Here is an 18,025-nt window from a genome sequence, read left to right as displayed (position 1 = left end):
CTGAGCAGCGCCAATAGAGCCTTCTGAACAGGTCAGCAAATCTCCCTCTGATGGAATATTCTGTCAAAACGGAATCCTCGACGATCGACGCGTCGAAGCTGAATGTTCTTGCCTGTCAGGTATTCGATAGCAGAGTCACATCCATCTTCGGAACAATTTCGTCGACAAATCTTCACCCTGCAGTTGAAAATGCGGCCATAGCAAACTCGTAAAGATGAGCAAGCAGTGGTCTTGCAGTCTCGCAGGAGGAAGTTGGAATTGAGTTGATGCCAAGTCTTGCAAGGACAACGGAGATCGCCGCCAGCATTGCTCTTCCTCAACCTCTTTTCATTGCGATATCCAGACGACTTCATTATCACCCTGCACGAACGATAGAATGATACGCGGTACTGTCCAGAGACTATGCGAAAGGCTCGAGATGCGGGACATAAGTCAAGATTAGCACGATCACCATAGCAGCAGCCTGAGGAAACCGCGGATGGGAAGCTTTCGAAGCAGCAAGAAACGAAGTACGAAGGAGCACGAGATCGAATGAATGAAAGAGCAAGAGGGTGTAGAAGGGAAGAGCATGACTACCCGGGAACAGAGCTGCCATGCGATGAAGAACGACCAGATGTCGCGTAGGAAGCGAGCTGGAATGAAACAGAATACGAAGAAACGAATGACCATAGATCGCTAGCAGGCGTAGGCATAGCGGAAAGCGTCCACCAGAAAATGTCTTCATGAACTTGGTCCATTGAATCTCATTTTTATAGCGCCCCAAAAGCCTCGAGCTGTATCCCAATCTTGGTGCCGAAGCTACACTTCCTCGCGATTGCGATTGGGCCAAGAAGCTTGCTCGCGGGCTAATTCGATCTAAGCGGTCGCAATCAGGTCGAAGTAAATCCATGGACATCTTGAACCACGGTCTTCAGGATACCATCGCCTTTCGTTCCTTATCAATCCCCTCAATCCCTCTAGAACATAAGTCTCCCTCCATGCCTCCCTCCCTCCTCAAGCCCTCCCCTCCCTTACCCCTCTCAAAACCTCATCCTCCATCCCAACAACCTCAACCCCAGCCCCCTTCAACTCATCCCTCAACCTCTCGACATTCTCCGCCCCATGGTGCACTCCCCTCGTCGCATCCTCCACAAGATAACTCCGATACCCGAATTCCACCGCATCAACAGCCGTACACTTGACACAAAAATCATAAGCCAAACCCACACAGAAAACATGTGTGATCCCCGCAGCTTTCAGCTTCGCATCCAAATCACTCATCGAGACCCTAGGGTTTCGAAACGGAGGTCCAAAGCCGGAATAAGATTCGACGCGAGGATCTGTGCCTTTGGAGATGATGATGTCGAATTTGGAGGAATTGATTTCGGGGATGATTTGAGCTCCGAATGTGTTTTCGACGCAGTGGTCTGGCCATAATAACCTATAAGAAAGAAATCACATCAGCAAACAAACCCCTTCCTTCTTCCTCCGTCCCCCTTATTCACCTCAATAACTCACGTCGTCTGCGTCCCCCCCTCATTCTCAGGATTTCGAATCGTATGACTCGACACAAAAGCCTTCTTGTCCTGATGATTCGAAGCGAAAGAAATGTGGTTTGGGGGATGTACGTCTCTCGTCGCGACTCGCAATTTCCAACCAGGGTAATTGAGGAGTTCGTTGATTTTTGGGGCGATTTCTCGGCCGTTTTGCACGGCTAGGCTGCCGTGGGGTTCGCAGAAGTCTTCCTGCATGTCGACGACGATGAGGGCGGGTATGATGGTGGAGGCCATGATGGGCGGCGGATACGGGAAGGATCTGGAGGATTTGTTATTTTCGTTTGGTGTTGGGTGAAGTTGTGGTGAGGTAATCCAACTGCCGCGCTAGCGAGAGCTGCGAAGCTTTCAGTTGTGGAAAGCTTGGCGCTGGAGTTTGTGCTTCATGGAGACGGAAGCTGCGAGTTCACTTACAACGATGATTCACTTCACTTCTAATGGAGGAAATGCCGATGTGGCTGGTGTGTCATGCCTGACTCTTGCTGTATGGTTTTCTGAGATCTATCGAATCCTTGACCATATAGCCGTCTCTATCTGCGAGAGCTCTTCCAATGGAACTCCTCAAGAACTGGCAACGATGAAGAAGTTCCTCAAGTGAGAGCCATTGGCTTGTAGCCTTGATTCTGCATTGCGCATTCCCAAGACGCGATCTGCCGCTGCGTAGGGTTGGTCCTGTTGAGTTGTTTCCGACAACATTTCTCATGCATGTGCGGACTTCTTCGCCAAGATTAGCACATTTACTCACCGCTCGATTGCTTCGTCACTTGTCCAGTACAGTAGTACAGCAATGCATCTCCTCGGTATGAGACTCCCGGATATCGCACAATCCCTCACTCTGCTCTTGTGCGGTCGATGCTCCTTGTCCGGCCGTTGACCATAGCGGCCTAGCGTTCGGTCTATGGAGCTCCATGTGACGAAGCATGATGTTGTGGACTCCCCATCACCGTGAGGACTATGGGACACCGGTAGAGCGAGTTATGTGATCGGAATGGCACAATGCTGATCTGGCCAGGCGACGGCATGTCGACAGACGCTGGGTCTATCGAGGTTGAGAACTCCAGGCGGCGTCCAGTGCAGAGTCCGATAGGGGAAAAGCTCGCCCCTAGCGGCGTTATGTCGCCCACTACGCGTGAGTGTACAGAAGAGGTGTTGTATAAGAACGCAACATTGTGTTCGTATTGCTCAGATACAATCACTGTCACATGTGGTGAGGAGCTTAATGAAGACATCGATGTGGTAGAACTATCTGCTGGAGAAACCCCGGCTTCAAAGTTGGCTTGGCGGCCCAACTTCAGGTCCCACTCTGCTGCCAGACATCTTTCGCCACAGCACCACGAGCATGTGACAATACATGCTTCAGTGTTGAATCACGCGTCACCGAGAGGCAGTTTCTCTCATCGAGCAACCATGCATGAAAGCCACCGTACAAAAGACCGTCCCCGCCCACGATGCTATCCGAGACCACCACCCACCATGAAGTCGGTATATGGACAGAATCGTTCCAAGAGCATGGACACTGCACATCCGACTGGATCGGTCTCGTGGCGTCGACCCAGACGCTGCGTGAGATGTGAGACGTGAGATCGTTGCTCTCGAGTCTTGAGAGGCACGACGGGCCCAGCGCGCGATGAGCACGGACAATCGCCAACTTCACCTATTGTCCAGGAAGAAGTTTTCGGCCTTGTCACATGCGAACTGCAAGATAGTGGGGCTACGGTGTCTCAATTGAGTCAGAGTGAGCAGTTTGCCCACTTCGTGCACATCGAGCGGCCAATCATATGACACACTTGAGCGAGACAATAGGACACCGATGCGCCTATTCATGTATTGACACAGATACCGCCGCGCACTAGGAGTCCGAATATTGTCTTGTTCACTTCTATTGTTTTGCACAGCAATGAAAAGCATCAGGCTTCATCCTTGGAACTTGTTCTTCCTTCCATACATCATCTCCTGCGCCTACTCCAAACAACTTCGCATCCCTTCAGAAGATCTCTACACATCATGACGACACTTGGGAAGCACCCGCGCAGCGACGAGGAAATTCAGAATGCCGATCCGCACTACAAACAAGATGCTCTGATCGAGCCAGAGCACGAAGCCTATTCAGATGAAAACAAGGCTGCTAAGCAAACGCTTTCAGGCCTTCTCCATGAACTCTTGAACATATCACGTTCCCTCCTGTTACATCTTGGCAACGAGCACATTGGATACTTGATCCAGCAGCTCGAAGCAGCCTCTGTCAAGCCAGAAGCGGAGAAGCCTACTATCGCAATATGTGGTCTTTCCGGTGCGGGCAAGAGTGCCTTCATAATTTGCTTGCTCGATGTGCTGAACCTCACTCGCTCGATCAGTAGCGGGAGCAGTGTGACCTGCCTGCCGACAACCTACAAGCAGCAGCTGCCAGGGCAAACCCTCCATTTTGCAGCAGACATAGAGTCCATGACCGACCTTCGCCTGGCGACCCTCTTTCGCGAGCTGATTTCTCACATACGACGCTTCTACGTAGGCCAGGCCAGCGCTGCTTCCGCAAATTGGACGCCTGAGGAAGAGGCCGACTACGAAGAGCGTGCCGGCACGAGCCTAAAGATGATCCTTGTCTCCTTCGATGGCAAGGAGGAATGGTCATCAAAGGACAAGATCATCGAGCGCTGTTCTAACGCAGTCTCCGACGCGAATTTGACTGCACTCATGGGAGAGCTCGTTGAATACTCCAAGGCGACGCTCATCGAGCACGGCTTACTAATAATGGTGGAAGCTTCGTGCTGCGTGTGGAGAGCGGCACTGCTACGGGCTTAGAGGCGCGGATGAGCAAACATGTCTATGAAAACGAGGGACGGGAGAGCGGTCAGTCGGAGCTGTAGCCTCTCCTTAGACGAGTCACGGTTGGGTGTCGCCGTGCGCCACTATTGAAGTATATCAACCTGCGCGATTGTCCTAGCAGTAACGACATAAATCGGATGCGTAGCGAACTTGCCTCAGAAGATATCCAAGAGTGTCAGTACTTGTAGCTGCTTTCTGCTCTGTCCCGAGTTGCTTCGGACCCAACATTCCTGAGACTGCTTACAGTCTACGCTCCACGATTTAGCCCAAATATGATCCCAGTCATCACTCACTACGACTTGGGACTGAACGACGCTCTGGCGGATGAGATGAGTCGGGCTGGTTTTGACTTGACAGCATACAAGCTCAACTCTTAGGCAAAGAAGCAGCTAGAGTCCGAGTTGACTAACATTAAAGCAGAGCTGGCTCAAACCAAAGCTAGTGGTAGTGCAGGAGAATCTGCGTCGCAGAAGTCCGCCGCTAATACAGCTCGGAAGAACGAGCTGAAGGTACAGAAATCTGACGCAGAAGACAAGCTTCGAGACCTGAAAACCAAATCTCTCGATGCGCTAGCAACGGTGCGCGAGCGATACACAACGGCAAAGTTGGAAAGGGCGAGACCTGATCTCTTCAGTGATAGGACGATTCTCTTCCCTTCTAACGAGGCCTACCAGTTTCACAAGGAGGGGGAGAGCGAAGACAAGATAAGCTTGGAAACGACCAATATTCCAAAGATACGAACAATTGCTATAGAGTCAGGTGGAGATGCGCTGCTTAGGAACAATCGTAAATATATGCTCCGCATCTTGAGCGTCATACACGTTGCAAAGATCCTTGTTGATGAAGCCCGACCTTCTGCCCTCCTCAGTCTGGTTACCAAGTTCAGCACCGAAGTAGATGCTTTGCACGAAGTCGACAGGGCACAGAACTGTGCTGACCGCTTCGCCCAAGACATCGCCGCTGATCTGGACATCTTCGTCGCTGCTGCTGTGACTGCTACCAGCAAGGCATACCAAGCACTCCACGCCTCTGTCTTCCGAGCTGTCGTTGTTCGCCATGGCATGTACAGAAGAAAGACCAAGGACAGGACTGTATATCCTGAGCATGTATGTCACTGACCTCAACAAGGATATAATGGTCGCATTGATCGAAGCATTGAATGCGCGCTGGGATCACGCATTGGCGCAACAGTAGGGAGTTCTAGATCAGATCGTCGACAGTGTGATCGCGGCCATAGTAGCCATGGACGAAAACATCAAAGGTAAGATCCTTCTACCAACCAAAGCTACAATGCATTCCGCTAACAATTTCCAGCACTGCCTAACACCGGACTCATCTACGACATGCTAATCATCGCGATTGAGCGCATCCGCCACTTGCGCCACTCAAGCAAAGACGGCCTCGAAGCAGACCTCAGCGTTCTCCTACAAAACGCAACAACAAGCGAGCTCGAGACAGCATACTTCGTCAAAGCCATGCACCCCATCTACGAAGTTGCGAAGGCCGAAACTGGCAGAGGTTGCACGGACCGAATGCGCAAGGCCATCAATCATAGGCTGACACACAACGACACCAACCCATTCATTATCACGTACGACACCATGAAAACCACTCATCGCCGCGCAGCCGAAAAGCACATCACCAAACTCCACACCGAAATCAAGAAGATCACACATTCTCTGATCGAAGGTCTTCGCCGAGCTTCAAACGTTAAGCATCGCAGTGCAGAAGAAAAGGAGACGTGGAATGTCATTGGGAAGTTCCTTTCGGACCATTAGGAGGAGATTTTGCAGGTGAAGAATGTTCTTAAGATTGAACAGGAGGAACTTCGTCGGGAACTTGCAAAGTTCGCGGTGCAGCGTGGCGTGCAGCAGGCCAGTGGACCGTCTTGGCTTTCGGGGGTTTTGTGGGGGTTTTTGGGTTCTGGGAGGAAGTGAGGAGTGTTGGTTGAGAGGGGGTGTGTTGCTTCATAAGATATGGTCTTAGATGTGATGGGGAAGAGAAGGGCTATCTCCGTTTCAGCCCCTTGCTGTTTGAGCGCAAGGAGGTTTTTAGTGTAGCAGGTGGTGGGCTCTTTCCAACTACTACCTTCACTACCTTTACTACCTTCTATTTAATACCTTCTACCTTCCACCTCTAACTATTCTATATCGGACTACTACGCGACTGGACCTATACACCTACACACTAAACTATACTAACCTCCTTGCGCTAGCAAGGGTCTAAGGACAAATGTGCTAAATCTGCAGTATTATCCTTATAAAAATAAAAGATTACCAACTAGCGTAGAATACTATAATTTGATATATATATATTATAGCCCTGCCATTTCTAAGTCATTCTATATATATAATATTCAAATGCGACGTATAGTTATAAAAAAAACAAGCAATCCTTACTACGGGTAGATATACGTATACGACGGATTGTTATAGAGCGCTGCCACCTAATATCTAATATAGGAAATACACACATCTATAACTAGGAGGTTGTAGACCGGCTATTCCTAAGTACTGTTTATATAAGCTATATATCGAGAAAATGTATACCTACTATCTGCTAGCTCTTAAGCGGAGCTAAGCTAGGTACTCGTAATAAGACCTTCGGATCTCGACAAGTAATAACTCGGAGGTTCTAGAATAGCTAATTCTTAATTACTTTAATATAAGCTATGTTTATATAGAGCGTAGTATTGTTATATTATATCTAAGTAGCGGAGGTTATTTAGCTAGCTCGAGGCTAGCATAAAAAGCTAGTATAAAAAGCCAGCACCGAAAGCTAGCACTAGTATATTGTCTACTAATATTCTCGGTTATGTACTAAGCTATAGAAGATCCTGCGTATAGGCGGCCTTCTGTAGTCGGCCTTCTATAGTCGGCCTTCTATAGAAGGCTTCCTATAGTCGACTTCCTATAGGCCATCGTTTGCCGCGCTTAGATAAGCAAGCCCCTAAAACACAGTCTTGTTCGGCTTCGGATGCGGGTTAAGGCAGACTCACTCTATATATCGTGTATCGTATGTTATGTATCGTATGTCGCTGTTAGTAATTCAAAAAAAGGCCTCGTTTACACGCTCTTTATTTAAGTAGGCCTAAAGGCAATAGGGCTTTGCCGTTTTAAGCTACGGGTATAATATCGGGCTGCCGCCCTTCTTCTTCTTCTTCTTCTTCTTCTTCTTCTTCTTCTTCTTCTTACTCTTAGCTTCTTCCGCCTCGCATCTAGTACTTACATTTAGCACTCGTATTTAGTACTCGCATTTAGTACTCGCATTTAGCACTCGTATTTAGCACTCGCATTTAGTACTCGCATTTAGTACTCGCATTTAGCACTCGCATTTACTACTCGCGTCTACTACTAATATGTCCGACGTCGACCTACTAGACTCCGACCTACTAGACCTGCTAAGTGCGCTTTCTAGCCTGCCGCTAAATCTATACCCGAATAAGTTGTCTAAGCTATTGTCTAAATTAAACCTAGATTCCGAGGCAGATACTAGTATATAAGCCGCGCTTAATATAGACTAGCAATATATCGAGGCAGACCGCCGGATAGCTACTAATAAGGAGGCTACTAGCGACGAAGAGGCACGTAGAGCGGCTCTATTCTAGGCGGTCGCTAATAAGGATATATATAAGGCGGAAACATATAAGCAGGAGGATCTTAGCGATAATAATATCGCATTAGAAGAGGCGGAAGAGGCTCCTATCGAAGAAGATAAGGCTATCGATCCGTTTAGTAATATAGAGGAGGATAATAGCGATAAACTCGTAGACGAGGAAAATGCGGAGGATACTAGTATAGTAGCTCCGCGCCGCTAGACTCGATAACAAACTCGACTCGTAGAAGAAGCTACTACTACTATAGGTCGTCGACGCGGCGGACGTCTCTAGTAAAACCGGACGACTCGAGGCACCTACCGCATTCGTAGTTAGCGTCGTACCCGCGAGTAGAAATATACTAACATCTTCGGAGAGATAAAGCGTGCTAAGCTGCTACCTAAGCAGTAGATAATAATGTTTAATAGCTATAGCGAGAAGCTAAATAGGACCTATCGTAACTATATCCGCTAGTCTATAGCTGCTCTTAAACATAAGTATATCTTCTCGGCTCGAGTTATTCGTAATAAGCTAAAGAAGCTCGTTAGCAAGCGATTCTTTAACTAGTATAATCCGGAAGATTCGATAAAGGATGTTAACCTACTAGAGATATATAGTGTTATCGAAGAGACTACGCCGACCTAGGTTGATCTTCTACGCAAGCTGCTTCTAAATAAGAAGATTCTAATCGGTAAGGAGGATAGTCTACTATATAAGCAGGATCGCCTCCGTAAGCGTATTGTAGTAATAATATAGATAGCTGTCCGCTCGATCTCCCTAAAGAAGGCCTCGATTTTCGGCAAGCAATTCGGACTATACCTAGTTACTAGCGGCGTACTATACTACGTTATTAGTGTTATTAACAATATAGGCCTTTCTAGTGCCGCTCGGACGATTTAAGTATTAATGCGGAAGACAGAGGCAGTCTAGGATTAGCGTATCGTTATAATAGCTCGAGATAAGCGGAGTTTTACGGTATACGACAACCTCGTAAAGTAGAAGAACCGCTAGGGCGTCTAGAAGCAGGGTAACCGTACGGAGATACTAAATATAACTACCTCCTATATCGGTATTAACGAGCGTATTCTAGTAGAAGGTTTAACTAAGGATATAATTAATTTAAACTCGGAGCTTAGCTATAAACACATCCTAGAGAACCTTACCTAGGACGCGAAGAATAGAACCCGGAAGCACCTCTCGTTATACTATATCGACTAGGCTTTAGGTATCGTATTTAGACTAGAGCTAAAGGGTATATTCGAGGGTTACGATTTCGAGGTACGATATTTGTAAGAAGGGTATGTTAGTAGGTAGATAGGGTAGTAGTAGGTACGAGTAGTATTCGATAAGGATCTAGAAGGAGAGGGAGGAAGGCAGGAGAGTTAGCCTAACGCTAAGCGCCAAGCCCTGCCTAAGGCATCGAGACCCTAGCTTCACTCGGCCTAGTTACATGCTAATTACGTATAGCCTCTTTAGCCCTAATATACGCTTCCCTTCTAAAGGCCGCGCCCTCGTAGCCTGCCTATATTCTAATCCCGACCTCTATTGCCGCTAACTTAGCAAGTCTAATAAGCTACTTAGCCGCGCTAAATTGAACACTTAACTACCTAATTATATAACTATGTAAAACCTTACCTCTAAACAATATAATGTACAACTCTAACTGCGCTATCCTTATATACAATAAAGTAAAGGGATATAAAGCTATAAGAATTGAGGGCTATCGACCAATTATAATACGAGCGCGTCTTCCCTGCTATAATAGGTAGACGTACGAGGTATTGCAGCCCTACCTCCGCTCTAAGTAATGTCGTACCGAGTTCTTTGCGTCTACTCTTAAAAGACCTAGCAATGTCCGCTCCGAGGGTTTGTCCGTTCCGAGGGTTGTTCTTATTGTTCGTAGTTTCGCTAGCCCTAATTAGCTAGGTTTAGTAGCCTTTAAGTGTCAATCTTATCTTATCTTTTTAAAAAACACAGCTCGTCTAGTTTCTATAGGTAAAGGCTATTATAAGTGTAGTAGTAGAGGTTCGCCTCGCTTAAAGGGTTAGATAGATCGAGGAGTAACCTATTGTCCGCAAGATCGACCCCGGCTAGCTTAGCTCTATAGTTTTGCCCTTAGTTAGTCTATTAGTCGCTTAATCTTTTTAGGCGGCTTAAAGTTTTGACTTAGCCTTAAAGTTTTAATCAAACCTTTAACTAAAGGTGCCTTAGGCTCGTAGTATAGGTAAGGTTGCCTTCGCAAGTATAGCGACAATAGCAAGTAATATTAATAATAGCGGTGCTAGCCGTCTTAGCGCTAACTTCACCTTGCTTCTAATTTCTTTCTTTAACTAACAATAACTCGGCAACACCGTCACTAATATAGCGGTGTCCTTCCTTTCTTAAACGGCAACACACTCTATAACACTGTTACTAACATAGCCGCGCCGGCCGCGCCGTCCTTACCGATTGCCTAGGCCTCGAGGCCTCGACAGAATAAGGGAACAAGAGGGGGATCTATAGGGCGCGTTAGTAAAGAGGTGGAGTCCTTAAAAGAGTAGGCAATTGGTTGACGCGTCGTAGCGCGCCTAGTATAGTCTTATTGTCCTTTGTTGCTAACAATTGCTTGCCTCTAATTAGTTAGCTAATAGTACCCTAGGGGTAGTATTAATCCTAGGCCTTAATAGTAATATTATAAGCTTTTAGCCTTCTTCTTATTCTTTACGCTAGTCTAATACTCATCTAACAACTCGGTTATGTCCTTAAAGGAGTCTTTAGCTTCCTATAAGTCCTATTCTAGTAAATAGCCTTGCTATCTTAATAGGTACTCCTTCTTGCCTTACCTAGTCCGATAGTTTAGGATACGTTCTACAGACTATAGTTCTTCGCTATTAGCTAAGACTTCTTCTAACTTAGCAGGCGCTTTATCGCCTTCGCGTTAGTAGTACGGTTTAAGGAGGGAGATATAGAAGGTATTATAGATAGTATAATAAGGTAGAAGCCATAACTAGTAGGCCTAGCTATTGCCCTTCGGTTCTCGGATACGGAATAGCCTAATGTATCTTAGTGCGAGCTTAGGCCTTATTTTGCCGTTAGGTAATAGGTGTTTGCGGATACGGAGGTTCTTAGTGCTTAGTATAACTATGTCGCCTTGCTTGAAAGTTATTAGCGTATAGTGTTTGTTATAGTAGGCCTTCTAATATGCCTAAGCCTTCGCTAGTTTGTTAGCTATCTTAGCGTAAATCTCTCGTATCTTTTAAACCCTCTTAATAGCCGCTAGTGTCTTAGGTTAACCCGCTTCCCTTTCCTTACGCTCGGCCTCGAGCGATAGGTCTTGTAGCATAGCAGCGTTCTAGCCTATTATAGCTATGTATAGTAACACCTTAGTTAATAAGTAGACACTATTGTTGTATACGAATTCTATAGGCTATAGGAGGTTAACCTAGTCGTTAGGGTTCTCGTTAATGTAACTGCGTAGGTACTGCTATAGGGTAGCATTCTGCCTTTTAGTCTGACTATCTGTTTGTAGATAGAATGCTATAGATAGGCGATGCTTGAGTCTTAGCTGCAGGCAAATCTCACTCTAATAGTAAGATATAAATGTCGGGCCTCGATCGGAGACTATCCCCTTAGGGGTTCCCTAATAGGTATAGAAGATATTAGTCTACAGCGCCTTAGCTAGGTTAATAGCCGTCTAATCCTTTCGGGCAGGAATATAACGAGCGCCCTTAGTGAACCGGTCTACGACAACTAGGATAGTATTATATACATCCTTGCTTCCCCTACGCTTAGTAGGCGGAAGGCCTGTAATGAAATCTATTGTAAGCTTAGCAAATGGCTTCTTTAGAACAGGGAGTGAAGACAACTCGCTAAATAGTAAGTGCTTTAGTGCTTTGACTCGTTAATATACGGCATACGTGTTTACGTAGTCCTTTATATCCCGCTTACTATTTAGCTAGTAGTATATACGCGATAGTAGCTCGTGCGACCTCTCTGTACTATAGTAACCGGCAAGCTTACTATTATAGTATCGCTTAAGAAGTTCTTATCTAATCGATTGTTTAGCGGGGATATAGTATCTACCCTTGAACCTTAAGTAACCTTTGTCGTCGATCGACTAATTACTCTTACTAGATCGAGTCTTTCGCCTACTTACAAGCTTGTCTATACGTTTAGTAGCAAAGGCGTCCCTCTACTAAGCCCGTAACAGCTTATCTATAAACGATTGACTATCCCTATTTGTAAGGTCATTTAATAGCACCCTCGCTATTAAACGAGGTACGTATTGTATGCATCTAATAGCACTAGCAGCCGGATTAACTGCAGTAGTGCTATCGCTGTTACTATATATAGCGATGTCGACTAGGGAGTTATTATAACTTCTCCTATCTGTGTCCTTAATACGCACTGTCAATATAGTAAGAGCATTAATATACTTTAAGCCGTCGCGGAGTCCGGTAAGCCGCTTATCCTACGCTTGCTTATTAACAACACGGGCTATAGCAATCTTATACTATAGGGTTAGAAACAATAAATTAATAGATTGCTAAGTCCCGCTATCGTAATTAGGTCGCCTCGATAGGCTATTAGTAGGGTTACTTACGCCTAGCCGATATAATATATTAAAATTAAACCTAGCGAGGTAGACGGCCTATCTAGCCTGTCGACCTATAACCCTAGTAACCTTCGTAATTCTACGGAGGTTGTTATAGTCTGTATAGACCTGTATTGTATATTAAGCCCTATCGAGGTAGTGCCTCTAGTGCTTAAAGGCCTCGATAATAGCTAGGAGCTCTTGCTCGTAGGTCTCGTAGCGACGCTTAGCATTAATTATCTTCCTCGAGAAGAAGGCAATCGGGTGCTAGTAATTGTTATTAGCCTATTGTAATATAATAGCTAATACAGCAAACTGTAAAGCGTTAGTCTTAATGCGGATCTGCTTGCTTAGTATAAAATAGTGTAGTAAGGGGACTTTAGTAAAGCGCTTCTTTAAACCGTTAAAAGCGGCTTGTGCTCTGTTAGTCTATTTGAACTCTCTAGTTAGGTTAGCCTTGGTTTTAGTAAGCTTAGTTAGGGGCATTACGTGTCGTAAATAGCCCTTAATAAAGCGACGATAGAAGTTAGCAAAACCTAGGAATAATTGAAGCTCCTTAATACTAGTAGGCGTTAGCTACTTAGTGATAGTCTTAATCCGGTTAGGATTAGCCTTAACACCCTCAGTTGATACGAGGAAGCCGAGGAATAATACCTCCTTAGTAGCAAAGGTGCATTTAGAAGGCTTGCAATACAAGCTATAGGCTCGTAGGCGGTCGAGGACCTTACGTACTATAGCCTAGTGTTCCGCAATATTAGGAGAGTGTATATAAACTAGGATGTTATCTAGGTAAACTATATAGAGGTGATCTAATAGGCCTAATAGGGCCCGATTAATATAGGACTAGAATGTAGTAGGGGCATTAGCTAGCCCGAATAGCATAACTAAGTACTTAAAATAGCTATAGCGAGTACGAAAGGCTGTCTTCTATTTATTACCCTTACGGATGCGGATGCGATAGTATACATCCTTAATATCTAATATAGTATAGTAGTAAGCACTAGAAAGGCGATCGAGGGTCTTATTAATAAGAGGAAGTAGGCAGCGGTCTTTAATAGTAATAGCGTTAAGCCTACAATAATCAATATATAGACGTAGGCTACTATCCTTCTTTAGTACGAACAGGATAGGGGCGCTAGCAGGGCTGTTACTATACCGAATGCGACCGTTAGCTAGGTTTTCCTCTAGGTACTTACGTAATATAGCAAGCTCTCGTTTACTAAGGTTATAGAGGGGGCTAAAAGGGACCTCCTTGCCCGCTATAATATTAATCTTATAATCCGTCTCTTTAAATATAGGCAATGTCGATACTAAGTAGTGTTTAAACACATTAATATAGGTTTCTCGAATAGGCTCCGGTATGCGAGCAAGCTAATTAGGATCTATGCTATTAGGGGGCATAGGCTTATCGTTATCGCCTAATAGGTCGACTATCGGATTAGCTAGGGTTAGGTTGCCAATAAATAGGACCCTAATATTATTAAGGCACTCGCTAACATCGATATGTTTAATGTCCTCTTTCCTAGCGATCCTAAATCGCTACTATTAACTGCCTAAGTCTATAACTATAGTATAGTACTTAAGAACAGGGTTGCTAATAACAATCTCAGATAGGAGGCTATCTATGTCTACTGCGTAGGCAGTGAAGTTTAGTAGGCGCTTATTGCCGAGGTCGTCTCTTAGGGCTATATAGATATAGTAGGCTCCGTAGGTTAAGTGCCGAGCGTTATTAAACTAAGCAAGGGTTGGCAGGTTAGTCCTAGGCAGTTGTCGAAGGTCTAATTGCTTAGCTAGGCGATAGCTAATAAGGGCGCTAACTAAATTTCCTAGATCTAGTGTAACCTTAGTCTTATAGTTAGTATCGGGCCCGGATATAAGATAGGTACGTATAATAGCTAGCACAATGTCGATAGTCTTACGCCGTACGAGGCTAACAGTTAGTACGGCGCTTACTCTTTTTTCGAAGGTTGGCCTATAGGGGTGGCGTTAGCTGCTAAGAGGTGCTTTCGGTGCTTAGTAGTAGCACGGTTAATTCGGGCCTAGTCCTTAGGTTTGTCGCATTAGCCTAGTAGATAGCTAGTACTGTTACAATTAAAGCACTTCAACCCGGTTAGTAGACTGCCGTAGCTGTTGTTGCTACTATTGTTAGTCGAGCGGTTAGCATTATAGGGATACGAGCCCCTTCTACGGCCCCTATCGCGGCCTCCTCTATATAGCCGCCGGCTACGGCCTCTTCTACGATCGTTACTGTTCCTATTGTTAGTATTGTTGTCCTAGTAGGAACCTTGGTTTCCTCCGCGGCTACTACGGTTGCTACGGTTAGTACTAGCTAGTCGGATCCTTAATTCTAGTCGCTATTAGAGCTAAATAGCCCGTTCGGCTATTTCCACTTCGACTATAAATTAAATGCGCGTTAGATTAGTCTATTCGAATATACGGCGACGGTCTAATTTAAGGACTAATTCCTATCGCAATTTAGGGCGTATTTCGGAAATCTAGATAGAGTCGGTCTTAGCTAGCAAATCGTCTTCGAGGGTCTTTAAATAGGCCTTAAATAAGCGAGCCGATTAATTAGTCTTTTATTTAGCTCGAAGGTATTAGTCCTAAGCGTATTATTGCCTTAGTATAGGGTTTCTAAGGGTGTCTAGTATAATAGTCTTGTAGTTTTGCTACTAAACAGCGGTCTAATTAGTAAGGGAGTCAAAGTGGTTATCCTAGGTACGCTTTAGGTCTCTATTAATGTATTGCATAGCATAGACGACTAGCGAATAGTCGTCTAGTAGGGCCCTTAGTGCATTTCGTTAGTTAAGCTTACAGTTACGAATGTGATCGTTATATTGCTTTCGACTAGAGCTATTAAACACGGTATAGTCCTTGAGTTTAGTATCCTTCTTCTAGACTAGGACTAATAGTAAGGAAGGCCCTACTATCGGCTTAGTATTAGTTGTTAGGGCCTCCTAAAGGCGGCGAATTTCGAGGAGGTTATCCTTTAGCTATTGTTCTTAACGTAGGGTAGTAAGCCTGTTTTAGGTAGCTTCTTAGAGTCTCCCTACTAGTTGGGGGCCAAAGGCTAGTTAGCTATATCGACGGTTAACAATATTGTTAAGAATGTCGTCGATAGGCAATTCTAGATTATTACTTAGAACTATAGGTTCTTCTTTAACAGGCTCTCCGGCAGGCTCTTTAGCAGGAGGCACTTTAGTAGGAGGCGCTTTAGCAGGCACTGTGCCGCTAGCGTTGTCGTTACTAGCGCTACTAGCGGCAGCACGGTTGTTGTTTCGTAATAAACTAGCTATTATAAGGGGCGACACTAATAATGTATTGTTAGCCCCTAAGATGCGGATGTAGCAGAATTAGTAGATATCGGCTTAGTATACTTAACTTAGTGTAATAGGCCGTATAGAAGGCCTTGCTTGATAATTGGTACGGTTGTTTCGATAGAATAGTACGTATAGGTCCCGTTCTTCGGGCGCAATATAGTTAGATTAGTCTTATTCGTAGCTATACCGCTAAAAACTTGAAATAAGGACTATCTAGCTGCTGCCCTTAAAGGGTGGATCGAATACTATATAAGAAGGGTATGTTAGCAGGTAGATAGGGTAGTAGTAGGTACGAGTAGTATTCGATAAGGATCTAGAAGGAGAGGGAGGAAGGCAGGAGAGTTAGCCTAACGCTAAGCGCCAAGCCCTGCCTAAGGCATCGAGACCCTAGCTTTACTCGGCCTAGTTACATGCTAATCACGTATAGCCTCTTTATTATACCGACTTAAACCGACTATACGGAGAGTTAATATAGCGATAGGAATTAGCACTTAGTATATCCGCCTAGGTACTAAAACCGAGCGCTTAGTATAGCTATTAATCGATATTATAGATCCGGAAGAAGCTACCGACCTCGTACTAATAAAGCTATCGATAAACGATAAGGTATCGATTGCTAGATCTAAGGAGGTTCTAAAGGATATCTTTATCTATAATATATAGCTCGACGAGGATAAGGACTTCGGCGATCGGGATTAGAATCGAGATAGGAAGGCTCGTTTATATCTAATTGTCGGAGACTAGATAATATATACCCGCTTTAATAGCTGCTAGGTAGAAGGCGTCGAGTTAGGGCGCCTATACGACCGGTACGATTAGGGCGTTATCGTACCTAGCTAGCTACATATCTGTATAAACAAAGCATACGGCATCGTTAAGACGCACTTCGATAAGAACTCCGAGGAGGCACAGCTTGCCTATTATTTAGCTACCGATGCTTTATTCTATACGATAAAGGGTATTAGCAAGGAGAACCCTAAATACTTCCTTATCTTAAATCTCCTATATCGTATATTCCGTAGCCGTGTTACTATATGCTTCTAGCATAAGATAGACCTACAGGGTTTATTAGACTATATAGTAGATAAGTCGAAGAGTCGCATCGAGGTACTAAGAGCCGCTATCTCTAACCTCGAGCCGGAGCAGTACCTAGAGATTGTCGAGAATATCTAGAAGAAGGCATTTACTAAGGAGGCATAGCAGAATAAGTATATTAGCGAGGATAAGGTCCTTATTAAAGATGCTAATTACACTACTATATATCGATTACTTATATAGATCGAGGAGCTTATAACTATACGTACCGCTATCCGCAAGATAGACGTTAGTTATTTATAGCGTATAGTCGACTACCTTATCGTTCTATTCCTTAGAACGAACTAGACTAATTATGCGAAGCATATACTATAATTCCGCTAGTTGCTAGAATAGGAATAGCTATTACGCCGAGTATTAATAGCTATTTCTATCGTCAACCCCTCTAGTAAGCAAGGCAAAGGTATCGCTATAGATAAAGAGATTAAGCTTATTAATAACGACCTAACTCTAGATCTGAACTACTTTAGTAACTCGACCTATAATATAGCCGCTATCGCTCGTAAGAAGGCTAGCAATCGCCGCGCAGCTCGAGTACTAAAGAAGATGTTTACATCCGCGATCGGTATTAAGGGTACTAATTACTATACTAACAAGAACGCCGTAACCGATATACTAAGTATAGCCGACAAGCTGTTCTAAGATAGCTTTGTAGAGCGATAGCTAGTTAGCGAGGATACTAATAACAACCGTACCCTTTTAGATAACATTTAGTAGATTAGGATTAGCAAGCTAGTACTAGCTATTAAGGCTCTAAACGAGGCACATAGTGCCCGCTCTCGAGGCGTAACCTTAAGCACGAGCGAGGCAGGCAATAATAGCGTCGATAGTATCGACGGCGCGGATGCTCGTAGCTATAGCCCTAACGGACATAGCGGAGATTACGGTCCACTTAGTGCTAGAGCTATTAATTAGGCAGATAAGCTATATATAGATGCTAATAGCTTTACTTAGCTAGGCGACGGTCTACTACCGGCAGGATATGTCCGAGTAGTATTAGGCAGGGACGACGATAAAAATAGCGACAGTAGTAGTAGCAATCTCGGCTTCTTTACTATAGCTAGCAGTATGCTATACGGGGCAACAC

General features: G+C 44.9%; 3 protein-coding genes across 3 annotated transcripts; 2 read left to right on the top strand and 1 right to left on the bottom strand.

Moving 5' to 3' along the window:
• Positions 1–733: 733 nt before the first annotated feature.
• On the bottom strand, positions 734–1,769 carry MYCFIDRAFT_154146 (uncharacterized protein; the record flags this gene model as incomplete). Its single annotated transcript, XM_007928576.1, has 2 exons — positions 734–1,420; positions 1,498–1,769. 2 exons carry the CDS (start codon positions 1,767–1,769, stop codon positions 994–996), a joined length of 699 nt encoding a protein of 232 aa, XP_007926767.1. The 3' UTR covers positions 734–993.
• Positions 1,770–3,536: 1,767 nt separating this feature from the next.
• MYCFIDRAFT_196816 (uncharacterized protein) lies at positions 3,537–4,331 on the top strand (the record flags this gene model as incomplete). The annotated part of the gene is made up of 1 exon (XM_007928575.1): positions 3,537–4,331. One exon carries the CDS (start codon positions 3,537–3,539, stop codon positions 4,329–4,331), a length of 795 nt encoding a protein of 264 aa, XP_007926766.1.
• A 296-nt stretch (positions 4,332–4,627) lies between these two features.
• MYCFIDRAFT_196815 (uncharacterized protein) lies at positions 4,628–6,133 on the top strand (the record flags this gene model as incomplete). Its single annotated transcript, XM_007928574.1, has 4 exons — positions 4,628–4,697; positions 4,776–5,461; positions 5,550–5,616; positions 5,670–6,133. 4 exons carry the CDS (start codon positions 4,628–4,630, stop codon positions 6,131–6,133), a joined length of 1,287 nt encoding a protein of 428 aa, XP_007926765.1.
• Positions 6,134–18,025: the final 11,892 nt, after the last annotated feature.

Source organism: Pseudocercospora fijiensis (genome assembly GCF_000340215.1).
Source record: "Pseudocercospora fijiensis CIRAD86 unplaced genomic scaffold MYCFIscaffold_4, whole genome shotgun sequence".
Lineage (NCBI taxonomy): Eukaryota > Fungi > Ascomycota > Dothideomycetes > Mycosphaerellales > Mycosphaerellaceae > Pseudocercospora > Pseudocercospora fijiensis.
This window is presented reverse-complemented; position numbering and strand designations above follow the sequence as displayed.